The sequence below is a fragment of the Ranitomeya variabilis genome, chromosome 2, assembly GCF_051348905.1.
Source record: "Ranitomeya variabilis isolate aRanVar5 chromosome 2, aRanVar5.hap1, whole genome shotgun sequence".
In the NCBI taxonomy this organism is placed as follows: Eukaryota; Metazoa; Chordata; class Amphibia; order Anura; family Dendrobatidae; genus Ranitomeya; species Ranitomeya variabilis.
Window position 1 is genome coordinate 279,267,413 of NC_135233.1, and position 23,732 is coordinate 279,291,144.

A 23,732-nucleotide genomic window follows, 5' to 3' on the forward strand; every position below is an offset into this window, starting at 1 on the left:
AGAATTTAATATTTTGTAGAAACTTCTATCACAGTTAATGATGATGATTCTACAGCTCCTGTCATATAGTTTTAATGACAGATCAGCCTCATGGACAGTTTACTTATAATCTACCTTATTTAGAAGAATTTAAACAATAATCATAATATACTCTTAGCAGGCAAATCTCTAGCTGCCCATGTGATGCTGTCCTGATGTATTATGGACTTGATAGAAGATTAAATGGGAATAAAATGTGGGATGATAGCTAGGAAACAAGATGGCATCTGAAGGGATAAAATATTGGTCACCTTGTTTTACGATGTGGTAAGAACTATAGTTTGGCTGCATTTTATCCCCTCCTGTAAACCACCATGTGCCAGTCATTAGCAGAGGGAACAAGCGGAAAGACAAGTGATTTCTAAAACAAAATTACAAAAAAGTACAATCATTGTTACATTATAATGTTGGTTGTTAGAACATCGCCAGCTCACTAGATCATAAATCAGCAGTCATTTTTACTAATTGATCTTTATATGACAAAGAACCTAAGATAACACGTCACAGTTAAAATTCAAAATAACCTGCTAAGCAAGTTTGCAAGAACATTTTCATGAGGTTACTGTAAAGTGTTAATGCCTTCTAATTGGAAAGCTCCCCTGAGGCTAATCACACAACTCCATTATGGTGACGGTTACATCAGACTGTGACTCTTGAGCAGGAACTGGATCTGGAAAATCAGAGACTTACAAGATAATGATTATAGTGACATACTGAAGAGTAAAAACCTGTTATGGTGTCAGCTACTCTACTACAGAGAATTATTCCCTGTGTTTCCTGGGTGTAAATTCTTACGAGAACTCCACCTATTTCCTTTGGTATGACAATGATGTAAGGATACAGGTGATATATATGGACCAAATAAATATCTCTGGACAGAACTAGAGACACTAGACAGCAAAACAGGACCTCAAAAATCACAGCGCAGACGACTCAAGAGTCCTCACAATGCTTTCCGCACTCGTCAATGTAAGTGAGACACATGAGAGTATTCAATTTATTTTCTTAAAATTTCCTTTTTTCCTTCTCCCAGATTTCTGTCCATAAGGAAGGACATGCATATATATTTAGATAGATATACTTCTTTATTATTCAATTTTTTGTTCTCCAACATTGAAATGCACCTGCAGATATGCTATGAATAGATTATATTTCAAACTTGCAAAAACAGCATGGTATAATTATCATTGTTTCGTATTATATTATTTTATGCATGCCACAATTGCATTTCAGCAAGAGATCACATTTCCCCACATTTATTTATTCGCTACAATTATTTCTTCTGCATTTATTTTGGCTAGTATTTTAAACATTTTATCCAAACTATTCAATGTTTATTTTGTTAAAACAATTTCATCTGATTGTATACAAATACATTGCATTTTTTTTTTCCATCACCTGCATTTTACAAGTGGTGCGAAGATGGAGCACCCTCTATTGGTTGGATCTAGTATTACACTCAAATTAAGTTTTAGAACAAATTATCAAGTCTCTTGCTTTTCCTATATCATCACTGTCACTTTACTGAATAATCTCCATTAATTTTTACATACATTTTTATATATTAACTATAATTAATTTAATACTAAAGAATTATCTATAAGTTAATATAATAATAATGAAAAAATATATAATGACAATTGTTATATTACACATATTTTATACATTTCCACCTTTAAATTAAAATGTAAAAATATATGATACCAATAAAACTTCATACTGATTATATAAGCTAGGTATTCTCTCTTGCAGATGCAGCTCACCCTGTTATTTCTTTATAACATTGTTTACATAGCACATTCAGAATAATATCTAAGGATTATTTTTATTTCCGTCCTGTAGTTTAAGAGGATCTGTCAGCTTTCCTGATCAGTTTTAGTAAATACTTGTATTTCTCATGATTTATTTATTCCTTAGAATTCCGATTTGTACAGTTCTTCTGATATATATATATATATAATATATATAGTTATTATTCTTGATGTAAATGTAGGAAGAAACTCAAAACTATTCAAAAAGCTTTTTTGTTTTTGCTATAATTCTGGCATAAAACTGCTTATAATATCACAACATTTTTGCAGAACTTAAATTTGCTAAAAAAAAAGTTGCAATTTTTGGTATTTTTAAGTCAGTCCCCAAAAAATCTGCAAACTTTTTTGTAAGTAGGTGGAGCTTAGTATGAATGGGTGTGGCCAAGCAGCCTGACATTCATCATTTTTTATGCTCTAGAGGTAGTGTACATTACAATAGAAATGTGACACGAGAACGCTTTCGGCGGTGGCACATGGCGGCTGAAAAATATCACTAATTCGTTAAAGAGGCGCACACCTGCTAATGAATTCAGCGCATCGTACTCCAGGGCTCCCTTCATTAAGACAAGTGTACAAACACCAATCTTAGAAGATGCATGCTTCCCGAACCACGAGCGGCATGAAGCACGGAAATAAGTAAATGGTGACAGTACAAGTACATGTTGGTAAAAAAAAGCATAGAAGCCAGCACACTAAGAAAGCATATCCATGGGGTAAATATATGAATGTCGCGTGCTCTCCACAAATATTCTAGTTACAATGTTTTCTCTTTCTTCTAGAACACTGAGAAACTTCATAAACTATCAAGACGTATTCACAAGTCTGCTGTGAAAGGTAAATAGTTCTCATGTTACCCCCAAAGTTGTATCTTTGCCTTCATGTGACCTTGTATCATGCGGCCAGAATGAAAGTAATGCAGACAACGACTTTCTGAGATGTAACACACACAGATTAAACAAATGTAAGAAGAAAGTAAGAATCCCACTGACCAGCAGAGGATTGGCACACTGCTAATAATGTGATACGTTTACTTCCAGTGATTATTGGAAACCAGTTGGAAGACTCAGTAACCGGCAGTTTTGCATCATTTATCGACGGGATCCGCCCGGAGCATCTGTCGGATGTTGTCCGTCACAGAAGTAAGCGCATGATACTGGACAACATTGGTGTGGGACTGGTTGGAAGCAACACGCACGTCTTCAAGATTGTGGTGAAATACTGCCAGGTAAAGCAACAACCACGTCCTATGGGATTGTAGAGGAACACTAGGAGCAAATGCTAAACACAAATACAGCAGATTGTGACCGCAATAGACCTAGATCTTTCTACAAGAACGATATATTCTTGTAATATACTTTTTGTGAGTCCAAATTATACTGAAACAGATGCTCCCCAGACACAGGTGTAAAGTCTGTTGTCTGTATAAGTCCCCTCTATAAGTTGTAAAGCGCTGCGGAATATGTTGGCGCTATATAAATAAAATTATTATTATTATTATTATTATATTGTAAATGTTGGAAGTATTGAAGAACATGTATCAGGTCTGTCATTCTTCATTACACAAGTGATCTGGGACTCGTTTTTTTTGTGTGATAGAGGTTGTATTTATAACTGTATATTTATCATAGCAATATTGTAATGGTTACATGTTTCTGTGTATTATTCCTTATTTTAGGACCTGCACTTCTCATCCTTTGGAAATTCTGCCTTTTGTTCTGTCTACGGCCAAAAAGGTTTAAAGCTTTCACCGACCCTGGCCGCCTATGCTAATGGTGTTGCTGTAAGTATATATTAAAATGCGACAAAGTAATCGGAAATCTAAGATAATAATCAGTATTAACTAATAATCAACTATTAAAGTGGTTGTCTGATCTTGTAATAAAAGTCTGCAGTCGTTCTATGTGACTTCAGACATCTGAATCCTAACAGCATTCACACTTCACACTGTCAGGATTCTCCGATCTTGTGAGTAAAAGCAGGCAGGCATGTGACCACGAGTATGCGATTTGCATAAATGTGGTCACATGACAACTCGACATACTTGGCCTTGCGCAGTTCACTTTTATTGAATGAAGTCAAGCACGTCTAGTTCGAATGTGGCTGGAAGTATAAAAATTGCATATCTGCAATCATTGACCGCCTGCTTTTACTGGCAACAGCGGAGAACCCTGTCAGCATGCAGTGTGAGCGCTGTACGGCTAGGTTCCCATTGCGTTTTAGTGTGAGCGCTAACGGACAGCGTTGCACGGCGAAATTAACGCTGTGCAACGCGTCCTTTAGCGCTCCCATTGCCGGCAATGTTAAAGCGCATTGCTAGCGCGTGCCATTTTTGGCACGTGCTAGCGATGTGCCGTTCCTATGCAGCGCGCCTCGGACGCTGCTTGCAGCGTCCGCGGCACGCCCGAGGTCCGTTCCCCGCTCTCGCAGATCGGGGATCTGCGCTAGCGGGGACGTTTAACGTGACCCCTTAAAAGACATTGCGTTAGCGCAATCCACTAGCGCTTAGCGCTAAACGGATTGCCCTAACGCAATGGGAACCTAGCCTAAGGATTCAGAAGTCAGTGACTGTAGATTTTTATCACAATACCGGAGAACCCTTTTAATCACAGCACAACATAAAACTTATATAACTAATCTGCCCATTCTCCCAGGTACACTCTATGGACTTTGATGATACATGGCACCCTGCCACCCACCCATCGGGCGCTGTGCTTCCTGCCATCCTGGCGCTGTCTCAGATGCTTTCAAATGACAGAAGAGTCAGTGGTGAAGATCTCCTGACAGCTTTCAATGTGGGGATTGAAATTCAAGGAAGACTGATGAGTTTCTCCAGTGAAGCAAAGAATATTCCTAAAAAGTGAGTAGTTAGCCCTACTGGTTAACAACATTATGTTACGTTGCTTAATATATTGGAAGTAATTCATGAACTGCTGTTTTCTTACTACAGGTTTCATCCACCTTCTGTCGTTGGCACCATGGGAAGTGCAGCAGCTTCGGCCAAACTTCTTGCACTAGACAAAGATCAATGTACCCATGCCCTGGCGATCGCAGCCTCCCTTGCTGGTGCTCCGATGGCAAATGCTGCCACTCTAGCTAAGCCATTACACATCGGCAATGCTACTAGATTAGGTCTGGAAGCCGCCATTCTGGCTGCTAATGGTATGGAGGCCAACTCTCTCATACTTGATGATGTGCCTGGATGCTCTGGCTTTAGTGCTTTTTATGGTGATTACCAGCCTAAAGCTCTTGCTTCACCTGGAAAGCAGTACGAGTTTCTTCTTGAGAAGCAAGACATTGCTTTCAAGTCTTTCCCAGCACATCTCGGAATGCACTGGATAGCGGATGCTGCCGTCTCGGTGAGGAGCAGGTTTGAAGAGCAGTATGGATCATTCGACCCATCTGCCATTCAGACTATTGTTCTTAAAATTCCAGTCTCCAAATACATCAATAGACCCTACCCTGACTCTGAACATCAGGCGCGTCACTCCTTCCAGTACAACGCCTGTACGGCACTACTAGATGGAGAAGTCAACATTAAGTCTTTCCATGACGACAAAATGTTTCGTAAGGAAATCCATAATCTCCTGAGCAAAGTGGTAGTGGAGCACCCGCAGGACAATGAAGCCAACTTTGATAAGATGTATGGAGAAGTGGCCCTCCTGCTGAAAAATGGAGATGTGATTATTGGAAAATGTGACACTTTTTATGGGCACTGGAGGAAACCTTTGAGCCGAGAATCTCTGCTGAAGAAATTCTTGTCCAATGCAGGAGACATCCTACAGAAAGACCAAACTCAGGCTGTAATACAGATGGTAGAAAATCTAGAAAGTGTCACAGATAGCTCACAGCTTCCACTTCTGCTCCAATAAAGGCAAAACATTCTTATTATTTGCAATATTTTGTAGCTGAGAAGAGAAATGTAAAAAATGTGAATTCAGATGTTTACGAAGAGTCTTATAATCCACCCAATACAAAATGGTGGTTGAAAGCCTCAACAAATGAGAGTGTATAGTGTATGCTCAATAGGTCTTAGTTTGGGTGTGAATATTTATGTATATTTATCTTGTGTAAGGTTATTGTCTAAGCGTATTCATCATTGTGGGGATAGCCATCAGACTGGGATTACAAGGCAACGTCTGTCAATGAAAGATATGCAAGTGAATCATGAGCGCTGGGTGCACATATCCTGAGTCAATGGAGACTGCTGAACACCACTTGGATCTTTCACATGTTGGATCAAGCACAATGATGTGGCTTCTGTAAGAAAAAAAGATCACGGTTGGGCCTTATTTGTGCAGTTACTAAGCATACAGGTATTTTCTGGTTAACAGAATTCGATAAATGATTCATCAGTTTATGTTCAGCCTGGAAAAGTTGATGATCTCTGCTGATTTATGTGCCCAATCACAAGGTTCTCCTTTAGCAAATATACAATGATGATTATTTTTTTAATTATGTACATTACTTGTAAATTGTTAAATAAACTTTTCTTCATAAAATACAACTTGCATTCTTTATGGCAATCCTTTAGAAAAGTTATTTTTAGCATCATAAAAGTTTAATTATGTGCAATGGGCCCAACATAGTGCTCCATACAGTATAATGTAATGAAAAATATGGTGGGATATGAAAAATGTGAGATGCCGAAGCATCATAAAAAGGTAATCAACCTACAGATCCATCTTTAGACACATACAGCAATAGGAACAATACACCCGTCTATGTGCGGAGATATACATAGATATATATATATATATATATACATATGTATATTGACTGCTTTGCACACTCTTGATGAGCTTCAAGAGGTAGTCACCGGAAATGGTCTTCCAACAATCTTGAAGGAGTTCCCAGAGATGCTTAGCACTTGTTGGCCCTTTTGCCTTCACTCTGCGGTCCAGCTCACCCCAAACCATCTCGATTGGGTTCAGGTCTGGTGACTGTGGAGGCCAGGTCATCTTGCGTAGCACCGCATCACTCTCCTTCTTGGTCAAATAGCCTGGAGGTGTGCTTGTGGTCATTATCATGTTGAAAAATAAATGATGGTCCAACTAAACGCAAACCGGATGGAATAACATGCCGCTGCAAGATGCTGTGATAGCCATGCTGGTTCAGTATGCCTTCAATTTTGAATAAATCCCCAACAGTGTCCCCAGCAAAGTACCCCCACCCCATCACACATCCTCCTCCAGGCTTCACGGTGGGAACCACGCATGTAGAGTCCATCCGTTCACCTTTTCGGAGTCACACAAAGACATGATGGTTGGAACCAAAGATCTCAAATTTGCACTCATCAGACCAAAGCACAGATTTCCACTGGTCTAATGCCCATTCCTTGTGTTATTTAGCCCAAACAAGTTTCTTCTGCTTGGTGCCTGTCCTTAGCAGTGGTTTCCTAGCAGCTATTTCACCACGAAGGCCTGCTGCACAAAGTTTCCTCTTAACAGTTGTTGTAGAGATGTGTCTGCTGCTAGAACTCTGTGTGGCATTGACCTGGTCTCTAATCTGAGCTGTTAATCTGCGATTTCTGAGGCTGGTGACTCGGATAAACTTATCCTCAGAAGCAGAGGTGACTCTTGGTCTTCCTTTCCTGGGGCGGTCCTCATGTGAGCCAGTTTCTTTGTAGCGCCTGATGGTTTTTTGCCACCTAACTTAGGGACACTTTCAAAGTTGGCCAAATTTTTCAGACTGACTGACCTTCATTTCTTAAAGTAACGACGGCCACTCGTTTTTCTTTACTGAGAATTTGTATTATGGCAAGAAAAAAAGCAGCTAACACTCTATTCAGTAGGACTACTCTACTGTGTATCCACTAGACTTCTGTGAAGTGAAAACCATTCCCGATGACTACCTCTTGAAGCTCATCAAGAGAATGCCAAGAGTGTGCAAAGCAGTCATCAAAGCAAAAGGTGGCCATTTTGAAGAACCTAGAATATAAGACATAATTTCAGTTGTTTCACACTTTATGTTAAGTATATAACTCCACATGTGTTAATTCAAACTTTTGGTCTGTACAGTATATATATATATATATATATATATATATATATATATTTATTTATTTATTTATATATATTTTTTCTATATCTATCTCTTTGCGAAACTATTCGGCCCCCCGGAACTTTTCAACCTTTTCCCAGATGTCATGCATCAAACAAAGATACTAAATGTAAATTTTTGGTGAACAATCAACAACAAGTGGAACACGATTGTCAAGTTAAACGAAATTTATTGGTTATTTTATGTTTTTGTGGAAATTCAAAAACTGAAATGTGGGGCGTGCAATATTATTCGGCCCCTTTACTTTCAGTGCAGCAAACTCACTCCAGAAGTTCATTGTGGATCTCTGAATGATCCAATGTTGTCCTAAATGCGTAATGATGATAAATATAATCCACCTGTGTGTAATCAAGTCTCCGTATAAATGCACCTGCTCTGTGATAGTCTCAGTGTTCTGTTTGAAGCACAGAGCGCATCCTGAAGACCAAGGAACACAACAGGCAGGTCCGTGATAATGTTGTGGAGAAGTTTAAAGCCGGATTTGGATACAAAACGATTTCCAAAACTTTAAACATCCCAAGGAGCACTGTGCAAGCGATCATATTGAAATGGAAGGAGTATCATATTACTGCAAATCTACCAAGACCCGGCCGTGACTGTAACTTTCATCACAAACAAGGAGAACACTCATCAGAGATGCAGCCAAGAGGCCCATGATCACTCTGGATGAACTGTAGAAATCTACAGCTGAGGTGGGACAGTCTGTCCATAGGACAACAATCAGTCGTACACTGCACAAATCTGGCCTTTATGGAAGAGTGGCAAGAAGAAAGCCATTTCTCAAAGATATCCATAAAAAGCGTTGTTTAAAGTTTGCAACAAGCAAATAGTGAGGGGAATGAAGACTGATAACCATAGATAAAGAATAAATTAATAAAGAAGAGTGACAAGATTAATGAAAAAATAATTAGTTAATTAATACGCTACTGTGTCACAGAAACATGGACAAAAGAGTCTGTTATTGCACAAAGTCCCATAATTATAAAGTCCTAAGAGTGATAAGAAAACTCTTGAGCGTGTCAAGCTCGGCCTTCATTTCTTCGGCCATGTGGGTAGTATGTGATTAGCCACATCACACTAGGAGGGTCCCGCTTCCCAAGCACTGGCACCTGATTAGCCACATCAAATTAAAGGGTCCTGCTTCCCAAGCACTGACGCATGGCACCTTAAGGAGAAGGAAGAGTATGAGTTAACTACTAGGGTTGGAGAAGAAACAATTAATAAAAAATAAAAAAAACAACACGAAAAGCAGAGATTACAAGAATGAAGCAAAACTTACGGAAATTTCTCGTTAAGTCCCACGGGGACATAGTACCCAAATCCACAATCCACCTGGCTTTGAGTTGCGCCAGGGTTTGTTTAACATTCCCTCCTCTGATGCCACCATATATTCTGTTGATGCCTCTGACATGGAAGCCCCGGGGATCGGAGTTATGGTACAATTTCAAATGCTTTGGTACTGTACTGTCTTAAGTAGCGAAGGATCATCCACCTCTCCTGTCACAAGAATATCCCTCACATGTTCTCGTTCTGACACGTAGCTCTCTGGATTTTAGGCCATATATTTCAGAGGAAGGGGCATTGGGCAGAATTGACTACAAAAGATGTAGTACACGAGATGTAGTGAGTGGGTGATGGTGCCATCAGCTGAAAAAAAATGACTTAACTAGTTTGATGTTATCCTGATTGCAGGCCAACCAATTTCCACAGAGGAAACATCCCCATCTCTGTTTTTTGGCTCCAAATGGGATTTTTTGGGAAGCCACGTAGTGATTTATCACCAAGTGGCCCTTCAGATTTTTACCCCTTCTAGCTGTCGTGAGGGGAGTCTCTGAGATCTCTCTGGTAAACATGGAATCTGTCTTCAACACTGGCAAGTGCTTAATTTAAAATTATCGAATTGTATGCCACTCACAATTGAAGGTGGTGATGAATCTTGTTTTGTGATCTTTTTATTGCTATTAAATGGAATGAGAAGTTTGTCACGTGGAGTATGTTTAGCTCTGTGTTATCCATTTTTAATGGTCCTGTGCCTGTACTCTCTGGCGAGGAATCAGTCCCTAAGATCTTTGGCTTGTAATTCAAATTTATCCTCCATCGAGCAAGTGCGCTTCGCATTCAAAAATTGGCCTATGGGGGATAGCCCTGATGGTGGAGTACGTGTGCAGAGGAAGAATGCAGCACCAAGTTGACAGACGTCTCCTCGCAAAAAATATCAGTCTGGACAGATCCCCGACCATCATCTGACAATGCAATGTCCAAATATTCAATATGTTTCTTGTCCCACTTGTAGGTCAGCTTGATATTGTAGGTATTGTTATTGAGGTTAGAGATGAAGACATCCAACTCAAGCTCAAATCCCTGCCAAATGATAAGTAGATCGTCTATGTATCAAAGCCAGCACTGCACATGGTCGGTGGCACATGCCCCATTGCCACGGAAGATCTCCCTCTCCCAAAAACTGAGAAAGATTTGCGTATGTGGGGGCACATGCCGCACCCATGGTGGTGCCGCGCCTCTGCAAGTGGAACTGATCCTAAAAAGTAAAAAATTTATGATTCAAAACAAAATTGTAACGGTTCAAGTATTAAGTTGACAAGGGGTCTGTCCAGACTGCTCGTCTCCAAGAAGAAACGTGGTGCACGCACTCCATCATCATGTTGAATGTGCATACTGGGTCCCGTAGCCCTCCCATGTCAGAGACTATAGGATGGCTGGGGGGGGTCCATCGGATCCTTATGCATTTTGGGGAGAAGGTACAAAGTTGGAATTTGACTATTAAGCCATCTAAGATTTTCTTAGAATGATTTTCTTTTTCAAATACCTGATTTAGTATTTGATATAGTTGCTGAGAGAAAGCGGGTGTTGGGTTCTGAGGGAGAATGGTGTAATTGTCCTCTTTTTCGTATATGTCAACAGGCCAGACAACAATGTTGCCTCCCTTGTCAGCTGCTTTGATAACCACATTGTCAAGGGATTTCAATTCTTTAAGAACTCGTCTCTTTATTGGACTGATATTGTCTCTTGTAATCTTGGATGATATTTGTTTGAAATCTTCTGTTATCATTCGTGCAAAAATATCGACTTGCAGGTAGACTGAGAACGGAGTAAAGGTTGTAGATCTGCGTGTGACAGAAGCCAGAAAGGTATCCATCATTTCAGATTCTTGTTCACTCAGCAACTCCTCAAGTACCTTTAGTGCCTCCTGCTCAGATTCGCTGCAGAAGGCCACGCTGTCCCCTCAACAATAGTGAAGTATTTTGAGGGTAAGCTTGCGAAAGAAAAGGTGGAGGTCCTTCACGGCTGTAAAGTAATTAGAGCTAAAGTTAATTGGTGAAAAAGACAGACCCAGTTTCAGAATTTCACATTGTGCATCGGATAGAGTATGCATGGAGAGGTTAATTACCTATAAGTTGTTACTGCAGATTTTCTTTCTATGCTGGTATGATGCTCCATACAGTATAATGGGCCCCGCATGATGCTCTATACAGTGTAGTGGGCCCCACATAGTCCTCCATACAGAATAAGGGGCCCTGCATTGCCTTCCGCACAGTATAATTGGCCCACAGAGTCCTCCATACAGTATAATGGTTCCACATAGTGCTTCATACAGAATGGCCCCATATTAAAAGATAAATAACTACATAACTACTCACCTCTGCCCGTTTTCCCGCTGCTCCAAACTCTTCATATATTGCAGTCCTACCTGTGAGCACGTGTGTCATCTCAGCACTACCGCCACCACACTCACGCACCCTCCCCCCCCCACAGCACGCGCACGTCCTGATGGGACAATGCACATGCAGAGGAGAGTGACGGGGGTGCTAGTGATTGATCAGGGGGATGGCGGGCAGGCTGAGGAGAGGGTGCACATGCAGAGGAGAGTGGTGGAGGAAGTGCTGAGGAGATGGTGCATGTGCCCACCGGGAGGGCTCTGCATGCCCCCTCTGGAACTCATGCCATAGGTTCACCACCACTGCCTTAGAGTGTAATACTTTGTCAGGCAAATTGGAGTTTTATCATTACCCGCAATTTGTGATGATTAGATTTTGCAGCAAATTACATTTTTTTAAGAAATTCAGCAAAGCTAACAAACTTAAAATTTTATAACATTTATTTATCTCTGGTGTTTTTAGAGCCTTATTACATGGTATCACATGCAAAGACTAAAACTGAATGTGACAACCACATTTAATCTGGTGTGTTTTTCTCATTTCAGGGGAATATATCACCAGGTTAGGTTCTTTTTAGATGATTTGCCATATCTTTAAAGTGGCACAGTTGCTTAAAAGGGTCTTATCACCAGGTGATCCCAACATAAACTATATAGCTCCATCATAACGCGCAAAGAGGTCCGATAAACATCACTGGTCTTGCTTGATATCGCCTCCATTCTGCTTTCATTGATGTGGATGATGCATCTTACATCATCCCACACTGTGGGTGAACAGTTACTTATACAGGTTAGTTTAGCTGCAGGGAGACTACCTGTGTTATAAAATATCATGATTGGAAACAAAGCTTTAGCTACAGAAAACCAAATAAATGAGTATACTTCTGTCACTAAATAAAGGCAAGGACAATCACAAGAAATGCAATTGTAATGTCAGTTTATATTTTTGCAGAGTAAAACAAGTGGAGATATTTTGGTTTTCTTATATCCGACAAGTAAAGCATAGTAACTTATATAATGTATAAGAAATAAATACAGTACATTTGTCTAAAAAAAAATAAATCCAACATAAAATCATTAAATATGTTACATACAGATGGCCATTACTGCCAGTATTCCACATAATTGCAAAATACCAGAAGTGGGAGAATGTAATTACTGATAACTTAGAGAGTCTCGTGTATTGTATTATGTTGCCTATATTCTTCACTAAGTTCTGCATAAAATCCCTTCACCAGGTTTTTAGAAATGTGAGGCTTTAAATATTCATATAAATATTAGATATAAGTCATCCAAACCCACAAATCCTATACAAATTGGATAAAAGTCATCCAAACTGGCAGATTTCACTGGGACAACCTGACTACCTGATGTGTATGGGGGTCTCCTGACCCATCCCTGACAGAGGATGTCAATAATAGTGGAAATTCAACAATTTCTTTATAGGGAAGAAAAGCCGCTGACGGAGGTTTCTCTTAGCGCGAACCGCCATTAAAGCACATGAATGTTTACCTGGGCTTAGTATTCACGAGTATAGAGAGATAGCGGTAGGCCAACAAGAGTGGAGTTGACTGTTATAGCATGTATGTGACCAACCTACTAAGGTATGCCATAAATGTCTGACACATAAGGCTACCACCTCTGATTCTACATCTACCTCTAGAATGGGGGTCCCACCTTTCCATTCATGGAAGTTGTTAGCAGTTTCTGGAACTTCCAAGGAATGGAGACAGTCGTACATATCCTTCTAATGGAAGCTGAGGATAATCTTCACTGATCCTCTGGACACTAAATTAGAGATGAGCGAACCCGAACATTCACGGGTCCGTACAGTCTAAAACTAGGACGAGCTTCAATGCTGATCTACACAAGGGATGAGAGAGTCTTATTTGCACAAATATAGGGGTAAGTCTTATAGATTTCCTTTCACACCACCTTTACTGTATCTATCCTGTGGCTATACCATAAAGGGTTTGATTATACTTTCAAGTGTAGTCCAAGCCAGTGGTCCCCAACCTTTCTGACCTTGAGAGCCACATTCAGCTCTGACAGAGGGTCGCGAGCCACATTCAGCTCTGACAGAGGGTAGTGTGCCACATTCAGCTCTGACAGAGGGTAGTGTGCCACATTCAGCTCTGACAGAGCGTAGCGAGCCATATTCAGCTCTGACAGACGGTAGTGTGCCACATTCAGCTCTGACAGAGGGTCGCGAGCCACATTCAGCTCTGACAGAGGGTAGTGTGCCACATTCAGCTCTGACAGAGGGTCGCGAGCCACATTCAGCTCTGACAGAGGGTAGCGATCCACATTCAGCTCTGACAGAGGGTAGTGTGCCACATTCAGCTCTGACAGAGGGTAGTGTGCCATATTCAGCTCTGACAGAGCATAGCGAGCCATATTCAGCTCTGACAGAGCGTAGCGAGCCATATTCAGCTCTGACAGAGGGTCGCGAGCCATATTTAGCTCTGACAGAGGGTCGCGAGCCACATCCAGCTCCCACCACCTCACAGTAGTGGCAACCAAAGCCCCCATTACGGATATAATGATAACCAATGCTCGGAACTCTCACCACACTGTTACATCCAGCTTCAAGCACTTCCTCTCACAGGTAGTATCATCCTGCCTCCAGCCTACCATACTTAAATTATCTCTAAACCCAAGAACAGTATATATGCATCCTGATCTGCTCTTCTGTTCAGGCCTACTCACAAATTTTTTGAGATGTGCTCTTCATACCTGTTTGCTAGAAGCTAATGTATCAAGCTGGCAGAAAGCCGCGAGCCACAATTCATGGGACCACGAGCCAAAGACTGGGGACCACTGGTCCAAGGTATAAACCAGAAATTTCAGCTTTGAGATGACGTCTGCTGAAACCTCCCTCATTTCTCCGACATCAGAATTGGGTCAGCTTTTATAGATACACTAGATGGTGGTCCGATTCTAACACATCGGGTATTCTAGAATATGTATGCGTAGTGTATAGCACAGCCCACGTAGTACATTGCGCCGCCCATGCTGTACATTGCGCCGCCCACGCTGTACATTGCGCCGCCCACGCTGTACATTGCGCCGCCCACGCTGTACATTGCGCAGCCCACGCTGTACATTGCGCAGCCCACGCTGTACATTGCGCAGCCCACGCTGTACATTGCGCAGTCCACGTTGTACATTGTGCAGTCCACGTTGTACATTGTGCAGTCCACGTTGTACATTGCGCAGCCCACGTAGTATATTGCGCAGCCCACGTTGTATAGTCACGTAGTATGTTGCCCAGCCACGTAGTATATAGCACAGCCCATGTAGTATATTGCCCAGCCACATAGTATATAGCACAGCCCATGTAGTATATTGCCCAGCCACGTAGTATATTGCCCAGCCCATGTAGTATATTGCCCAACCCACGTAGTATATAGCAATGTGGGCATCATATCCCTGTTAAAAAAAAGAAATAAAATAAAAAATAGTTATATACTCACCTTCCGGAGCCCCCGGATCCAAGCGAAGCGGTTACCGATGCTGCTCGTTCGCTCCGGTCCCAAGAGTGCATTGCGGTCTCGCGAGATGACGACGTTGCGGTCTCGCGAGACCGCTACGTCATCATCTCGCGAGATCGCAGCATGGACCGGTTACCAGAGCGTCGCGAGCGGGAAAGGCTTGTTGTCGATCCGGGGGCCGACGGACGGTGAGTATAGAACGATTTTTTATTTTTTTTATTATTTTTAACATTAGATCGTTTTACTATTCATGCTGCATAGAAATTGGACATTTTGGAAATAAACTTCACCTTTTTAAAAACACAGCAGGGAATTTTATATAGAACTTTCAGAAGTTTTGATTTAAAAGAGGCATACATAGCAGCAGGCTGCAGGAATGGAGCAAAAATAATAAATTAAACCTATATCGGAGTACACAATATATTAGATGATGGCCTCTTCATAAACACAGTGGTAATAAATTAAGCCAAAATAATCTTCCATGACGTGAACATTTTATCTGGCCCTTGCTTCTTTAGAAGACCTTTGCAGCTTTTAGGATCAGATGAGGGAATCGGCAAACAAACATTTTTAGTGGATCTTCCACTCTGAGTGAGAGTAAAATAATACCCAAATATATATCAGGTTGCAAAGTGCAGAAGTTCGATCAGGTTGTTATCACTTTGATGGTGTACTTAGCAAAATTAAAGTAAAAGTCTCCACTGCTTTCACGAAATGTCAACACTGATTCTGTATGTAAATTTTCTATTAATGTTTGGTAGATAGCGAGAAGTCATCCCGGTGACCTAACATATCTGCCATTGCATATGTGAAAAGCAATAATTCGTTAAAAAAAATAAAAATCGGGACATACAATTTCCCCATTCAATAAGGGAACGTAAGAAGTAAGCAGATCGATCACCACTAGAACAAAAAAAACAAAAAAACAGAGAGGGTGTTAATGTCCTGACATCATTCCGCAGTGTCCTGATTAATAAATGATAATAGTCTCAAGGTAAAAATAAGGCACATATATTTGCAAGTCAATGGCTCTCCGAACCGCGCTACCACAAGGCTGGCTGCATTGTATTGATAGGACGCTACAAAAGGCTCATTGGTACGTCACTTTTGTGACAAGTGTCCTTTGTCTGGCCACACTGGCTCTTAGGTATGTTCTTCCATCCATCTGCGTTCCGCAGACACAATGGACAGTCAGTACAAGTTTCACTAGAATATTTTGGTGCTTCTGATCACAGGAAGGTGTCTTCCTCCCCCCTTGGGTCTTCTAGAAGTAGTGTATGTTTGTCGGGGTCATGCAGTGGGACGCTGTGCTGAGAATGTTTATCAGAGAGGAAGGAATTGAGGGAAGCATGGCTGTAGGTAATAAAGCGGTCCAACATGCTGAGCTTCGGGGAACTTCTCCGATTTTCAGAGATACCGATATGAACGCTAATTTCTGATGGGGTCTTTTGTTTTAGCTGACCTTGAGACTTCAGTTCCAGTTTCTCCGGACTCGGCTTGCGGTAACTGCAGAGAGAAGTATTTAATTGGTATTGTAAGTAGCACAGTGAATGCCCTGTGTCACTGGCTTGCGGCGTGGCTACCTAAACGGGGCACTAGAAAGACAAGTTTATGTTCAAACTGAATGACAGAAATTCTAAAAATTTTTCCCAGCAAACATTGATCATAAGTCTCCCTACACAACCAGATCTCTACAAGGAGAATATACCCTGCTATATAGGCATCTCAGCTATACAGTTAAACACTATTCTGTGCTGATGAGGAGCAAAAAGTCAGAAACAGTGCTGTCTGCAAATAAGGTCTCTGGTTTGGCTAATAACCCTTGTGATGTAAACAGCTGTAGAATGAGAATAGATGGTGCAAATTTATCGGCAGGATCTAGTTCACCGATCATGCCATTAATCTGTAGTCACTTAACGGGAGCCCTGTAAAAAAAACTTTTACATGACGGCATCGACGGTTCCTCATTTGATTAGCCGGCCTGCCAAGACGTTAAATGTGCATCACTCTCCAAAGATGAAGTTGTGGCAGGCTGGTTAATCAAATGAGGAACCGTCGATGCCGTCATGTAAAAGTTTTTTTTACAGGGCTCCCGTTAAGTGACTACAGATTAATGGCAGGTAAGAGGAGGTTCACAAGGATCCCATCCAGTGATTACAAATTACCGATGAGGCCGATGGACTGGGATCTGTGAATCTCTAATAATCAGTAGTACATTGGCCTACAGGGTAGCTACCTAAAGTTACTTATGGTGGTAAAAGTATGTATTATAAAAAAAAATCACAGATAGAAGCAGAGAAATTAAGCACCACTTACAGTTTAAGCAGCAAAGAGGAGAAAACAACAGAGACTGAGGAGGCAGCCATAGCGGCAGATCCCATCCAGGGCTGCAAAATCAAACCAACCGGCATGAACACACCTGAAACAGTGGACAGGTTTAGGTATGTGACAAATAAATAGTGATTGTTCATGAATATATAAACACCTACGATTACTCCCAACCCCAATTGTGCTTGGTAAAAGTACAGTCTTCATTTTATAGTACCCATGGAGTTTTAAGATCAGCCACCAATACTTGGATTTCTTTAAAATCTATGTGAAATTTTGTGAAAATTATGGAAAGCTAGAATCAGCAATAAAATGTTTGGTTTGTGAGCTATAGTGGTATGTCTCCAGGATAGCATCTCTGGGTCCGCGTTACATACCTGCAGCTATAGGGATGCCAATCAGATTGTAAATTAAAGCAAAGACAAAATTTATTCTTATTCTTTTCACAGTCTTGCGTGATAAGTCAATGCTGGCGACTACATCAAGGAGATTATTCTGTAGAAGGAAAAAAACATTTAATCACTTGTCAATGTCTGTTAGCAGGCAACGTTCTCGTGTCTATCAGACTTCCAATACACTGTGTATCCACCAAGGGTGATCAGGAGGAGAACAAGCTCTTGTGTATGGCTACCTAACGGCTAGATATGGATATGCATGTACAGGAATATATTTAGGCTAAAAAATATTAATTCAATAAAAGCAATGGAAACTTCCAACAAAAGTAGGTCACACTGGCTACTGCACTGTGAGAACATTGCCTAGGAAAGTAGTAGTAGTAGATTATGTAAGGCTTTAAGACTTACCCGTATCAGCACCACATCAGCAGCTTCAATGGCAACATCTGTGCCTGTCCCTATGGCAATTCCCACATTGGCCATTGCCAGAGCAGGAGAGTCATTAATTCCATCTCCCACCATGGCCACTCGGGTACCTTGGTCCTGCAGCTGCTTCACCTTGGCTACTTTATGAGATGGGAGAACCTCCGCGAACACTGTTGTTATACCAACCTAGGGGGGGGGGGAATAGGTTATAGTGCATAAATTATATGGATTTTATTCAAAACACAAGTAGCAAATTACAAAAAGCAAATTGTTATTTTTCAAGGTTACATGAAAACATTAAAAACAACGGTAAAACCTCTTTAAAGGGAATCTGTCAGTAGGATCAACCCTTCTAAACAGTCTAAATGGCCATGCAGGTCATAGGATGCTGAATAATATGATACCTTGATATCAGAGATCCGATGTCTTATTCCAGAGAAATCCATGGTTTTCTTAAAATGTAAATGAGCTGTTAAGATCTATGGGCCGGGCATAGATCTCCCTGATAATCTGCCTCCAGAGATTATTATAAATTAAATGAGGCATTACCAGTGTGAGAAATGTAGACCAGGAGAGCAGGCTGTCAGTCATTACATGTCTCACGCCAGTAATATCACCTGTCAGTTATATTAATCCCTGGAGGCAGATTCTCATTGAGATCTATTTCCAGCCCATAGATCCTAACAGCTCATTTACACATTAAGAAAACCATGGATTTCTCTGTAATAAGACATCGGATCCTAGATATCAAGGTATCATTGTATTCAGCTTCCTATGACCTACATGTCCATATAGACGGCTTAGGAGGGTGATCCTACTGACAGATTCCCTTTAATTCATCCCCTATTAATAGGATAAGGCACAATTTAATAAACTCTGGGACCTCCAGTGACCCAGAGAATGGGCTCAACAGTCACTGTATTCCTTGCATTACTTCCAAAGATAAGGGTGCAGACAAGGCCTTATGGGCGGGCAGTACTAGTCATCATACTCTAGATTTGATATATTTTCAATGAGGTTTTCCAATATATTAATATGGTGACTGGACAGACTGCACCTGTTCTCAGAATTATTGAAGTTACCTGTGAGGCAATGGTCCTTGCAGTTTTGCTGTTGTCCCCAGTCATTAGTACCACATCTAGCCCCATTGAGCGCAATGTATTAACTGCTAATGCGGCTTCTGGCTTCACAGTATCGGCTATGGCTATTAATCCACAAAGGACACCTGAAAGGAAGCGCACAGTGCATGACTGTCTGACGCCTCTCCATGCACACGTTTATTGGCCAGTGTGAACACGCTCAATCACTGCAGATCATACTGCTTACCATCCACTGCAACCAGGACTGCGGTGTGCCCTTTATTCTCATGTTCAGTCATAAGAGCATCCGTGTCGTTCTGCAAACTAAGGAAATTGCGATTCATCCACTCCCGGTTCCCAATAAGCACAGAATAGGTCTGATGTGACGCTGGAAGATGTAAAGCACAGAAAACACAATCCTTCATTATTTGTTATGCAAATTGTCTCTTCAGAGGAGGAAGAGGACTAGAACTCTAGCGCCACCTATTGGAAGCCGCGATCCTAAAAGTCAGGCTTGGCACTCTTCACAAGGAGAAACATTACCCCGCAGACATTGTTCCAGGAGCCTTGGGGTTTCAATGCAACTTTGCAAATATTACAAGTGTGCCCTAATCTGTTTAAAAAGAATAGGCTTTCTCCCGACAACCCCTCCAAATAATCAGTTCAGTTCAGACTAGTTCAGTCTTTTTCTAGATGTATTGTCATGCACTTGAACATTGCTAAGGCCTTCAGAGTCTGAGCTGTAGCTCTTGGGCTTGGGCGCTCTCTGTGCCCATTTCATACATTTTGTAAGCGGATAGATCACTCTGTTAAATAGTTTAACTGCTGCTTACCTGCTTTCTGGGAATCAGCCAGATAATGAATATCAGAGTCCTCGTGTCCTCCGTCAATGTGCACAAGCAGGGCGTTCCTGCTGTTGTTAGCGCTCGTTGTTTGGGTGCTGCTGCTTAATAGATGTTCGACGTTACTGACTTTACAGCTGATGCCACAACCAGGGACGGCTTGAAAATCAGAGCAAGTGCCCAGAACCTCTTTATTCAGTACCTATTAAAAAGGATTAATCAACTCATTGTGATCATGCAAAAATAAGGCAGGCCGTACACTAGATCAGAGACGGCAAGACCCAAAACTGATGAAATGTTACCGTACAAAAAAAATGTATTCTTTATATATTCCTCATCAAGAAATGTATGGACCCCATGACTGCAATGTGCATCTGGAGGGTACAGATTATTTATTGTAATTTCTGCTGATTTTATGATGTAGGTGAATGGATTAATAGGCACAAGTAGCACATGCTGAAGTTTAGGGGATCAATGACTGCTGGCAGACTATATTCCCAAATATAAGGTTTTCATGCATTTTGTACAAAAAGATGGTTTGATGCAAAATTGCAGGATGTTCCTGATCGTCCATCTGAGGCTGCGCTTTATATCTAAGAAAACATTCGTAAAGTCGCAGATAGATGATTTTACAAAATAATTCAAGAATGCCCAGAACACTCCCTCATGCCAGGCTACAGGACCCGACATTCTAGGAAAAGTCCGGTCCAAACTCCTGGGTTTTATGCAATCCTGATATTTAGAGTGAGATGCCACAAGCCTCATCACTGTCAAAGTGTGAGACTCGTGTCTGGTGTTCTCACGAGATCTCGCGCTTAGTAAATGATATGGCAGCACTGGTTTAGGTTAAAGAAGCACTCCTTCTCCTATCAAAGTTTGTATCCTATTAATATATTGCAGTCATCATGTTATATAGCACACTGTAAATACAATTGCTCGTTTTGCCGTTCTACCCGGATAATTCTTCTCTTTTCCATTAGGTCTATGATATCACTCAATTAAAAACTGACAAGCTGAATCCTTCTAAGCTCTATGTAGAAACAGGAGGTCAAAGACCCTGGCGAGGGAGAAGGGAGCAGCTGGGACAGGAGGTGAAGAGGGGAGTGATAAATGCAGGGACAAGAGACTTCCTGTTTCTACATAAAGTAGAAAAAGAAGAATTATCTGGGTAGAAAGGCAAAATGAGCAATTGTAAGTACACAGTGAGATATATATATATATATATGTGCAATATATTAAGAGGATAAAAACTGTGATGGGAGGAGGAGGAGGAGTGCTTCTTTAATGTGGGAAGTCGCCCACTGTGCCAGTGAGGGTAGCAGTGGCGGGTTGTGGGATTTAATAAAGTCCTTTATCTGAGGCTGCCCACCAAAGGGCAGCCTCAGACAGGTGAAACCTACTCCTAAAGTCTGGATGTCACTTTCACAATGTGCCAGGGGTTTAGCTTTAAAATTTCTATCCATACAATAGTAATAAGCTCCGTCTCTGCTGGATTTAACAGCTGCTCCGTGGGACGATGGGTGTCTGAGCACAGCGATCTGATAGGGATGATCTCTCACAGATAGGTCATTAATATCTAAGTCCTGGACAACCCCTTTAATTGTAATACTTAATATGATTTTGTAGTTGTCCCATGTATCACTGCTGCAGCAGATACTAGAGGTATGGAGCATCTTTTGGTAATTAGCCATTATTCTGCGGCAGAGACCGTACTTACCTCTTTACAATGCTTCGTCACTGCTGCTCCAAGGGGATGTTCACTGCTGCTTTCGGCAGTACCCACAATGGCCAGCAGCTTGTTTGAAGGCATCCTGTTACTTTCAACCAAAATCTTCACCTGCATAACAATAGGAGAGCCGTGTGTGATGGTCCCCGTCTTATCAAACACAACAGTTCGGATCTGAGAAAAAGGGAAAACTTTCACTTTAGAAGAACAATATTCTCTACATCCTGCAAACTAGGCCTCCACGTGTGCAGCCTCACTGTATGGGGTGACCAGGGCGATGTATGCAGAATTCACACTGCTCCAATGTCATACAGTACAGGGATACGCTTGGACACCTGTTTATGGAATGTTTGCCCTTGTTTTTATTGGAATGTGCACATTATATTCAGACAGAAGGCAGCAAAACCACAAACATTGCAATAAGGAGCTAAGGAACATGTGTGAAACACTTAAATATGTGTTAACCCTTAGAAACCTCAAAGTATTCCCTTTGACTCTGATGACAGCTCTCTCTGAATGCGGCCCTGTCTGAATCTGCAGTGTGCACACTCCAATCACCGCTACAAGGAGCCAGGTACAGAATATTGGCCGCCGGACACAGTCAACTGCTAACAGAAAGCTGCACATAATGAAGGCCCATTTATTTAAGCATGTTGAAGACAAATCGTGCATTACCTTGTGTGCCATTTCCAGAGGTTCTCCTCCTTTAATCAGTATGCCATTCTGAGCACCAACTCCGGTACCAACCATAACTGCAGTTGGTGTCGCCAAACCAAGCGAACAAGGGCAAGCTATGCACAGCACAGTGATTGCGGCTTGAAAAGCAAAGCGGACAATGACTTCTCCTTTTGAAATACTCTTGTTGTAACCCTGTGGAAAGAACAATTGCTGCTTTAGAACATAACTGCAAGTAAGAGAAACACTAAAATCAAATGTTGTGGAGAACACCCTCATTTACTACATCACCAAGCCCAAACATGCTTTCCCCAACACAGGTTATCTCCGGAAATATTCATTCTACAAATGAACACAAGAGGGCGCTGAAGTGCTTCAGAATGCAATAGACCTTCCGCAGATGAGCATGGTCTTGGCCTCTGCACACAGGCCAATGAGCAATTTCCCGCAAGATGGCAGCAGGCGCTAGTCTCCCCTGCTTCATGGACATGACTGAGCTGGTTTGAATGTCAAAAGCGCTTACACTCATCTGAGCTGTGCACAAGCACATGGGGCTGCTCAGGCACTCCGTCCTGGCTGCAATTAGTGGATATTCATGGCAAGTGAATGGAAACGTGTGTCTGAACATAGCCATAGAACCAGAATAACACATTATGGTATGATCAATACATAGCTATATTACAACTAAAGATACAGGGTTTTTTTTTGTGGGATTCTATTCCTAAAAAAACATTTATCACTTACCCATAGGATGGTATATGTCTGATTGCTGTGACTCTTCCCAATCACTATATTGATTGAACAGAGCGGTATGGCAGGGCAAGACTATTGCTGCTCTATTACATCCCTCCAAGAGAGACACACGGCTGAGCGCGGTACTCTAATATGTTGGCTGGCTCCACAGACCACAAATTAAAGGGAACCTGTCACCCCCAAAATCGACATTGAGCTAAGCCCACCAGCATCAGGGGCTTATCTACAGCATTCTGTAATGCTGTAGATAAGCCCCCGATGTTACCTGAAAGATGAGAAAAAGAGGTTAGATTATACTCACCCAGGGGCGGTCCCGGTCCGGTGCCTCCCATCTTCATAGGATGACGTCTTCTTCTTGTCTTCACGCTGCGGCTCTTGTGCAGGTGTACTTTGTCTGTCCTGTTGAGGGCAGAGCAAAGTACTGCAGTGCG

General features: G+C 41.6%; 2 protein-coding genes across 2 annotated transcripts in view; one reads left to right on the top strand and one right to left on the bottom strand.

Moving 5' to 3' along the window:
• The first annotated feature begins 889 nt into the window (after positions 1–889).
• LOC143805545 (cis-aconitate decarboxylase-like) lies at positions 890–6,354 on the top strand. Its single transcript, XM_077285029.1, has 6 exons — positions 890–1,008; positions 2,630–2,684; positions 2,888–3,075; positions 3,526–3,630; positions 4,502–4,707; positions 4,798–6,354. The coding sequence occupies exons 1-6, from the start codon at positions 988–990 to the stop codon at positions 5,717–5,719; spliced, it is 1,497 nt and encodes a 498-aa protein (XP_077141144.1). The 5' UTR covers positions 890–987; the 3' UTR covers positions 5,720–6,354.
• Positions 6,355–12,503: 6,149 nt separating this feature from the next.
• Positions 12,504–23,732, bottom strand: part of ATP7A (ATPase copper transporting alpha) — a 67,694-nt gene continuing 56,465 nt past the window's right edge. Inside the window, exons 15-23 of the mRNA XM_077285030.1 lie at positions 22,549–22,743; positions 21,865–22,047; positions 20,139–20,349; positions 19,553–19,693; positions 19,309–19,451; positions 18,209–18,412; positions 17,783–17,900; positions 17,394–17,496; positions 12,504–16,583 (exon numbers count right to left, since the gene is read on the bottom strand). Of these exons, the coding sequence (XP_077141145.1) occupies positions 16,307–16,583; positions 17,394–17,496; positions 17,783–17,900; positions 18,209–18,412; positions 19,309–19,451; positions 19,553–19,693; positions 20,139–20,349; positions 21,865–22,047; positions 22,549–22,743 (1,575 nt within the window). The 3' untranslated portion in view covers positions 12,504–16,306. The remainder of the gene's footprint in view (positions 16,584–17,393; positions 17,497–17,782; positions 17,901–18,208; positions 18,413–19,308; positions 19,452–19,552; positions 19,694–20,138; positions 20,350–21,864; positions 22,048–22,548; positions 22,744–23,732) is intronic.

Excerpts from the sequence above, each read along its gene's own strand:
- LOC143805545 (XM_077285029.1), top strand. The coding sequence starts at position 988 with ATGCTTTCCGCACTCGTCAAT. Across the intron at positions 3,631-4,501 it reads CCTATGCTAATGGTGTTGCT|GTACACTCTATGGACTTTGA; the intron begins GTAAGTATATAT and ends CCATTCTCCCAG. Across the intron at positions 4,708-4,797 it reads GCAAAGAATATTCCTAAAAA|GTTTCATCCACCTTCTGTCG; the intron begins GTGAGTAGTTAG and ends TTCTTACTACAG.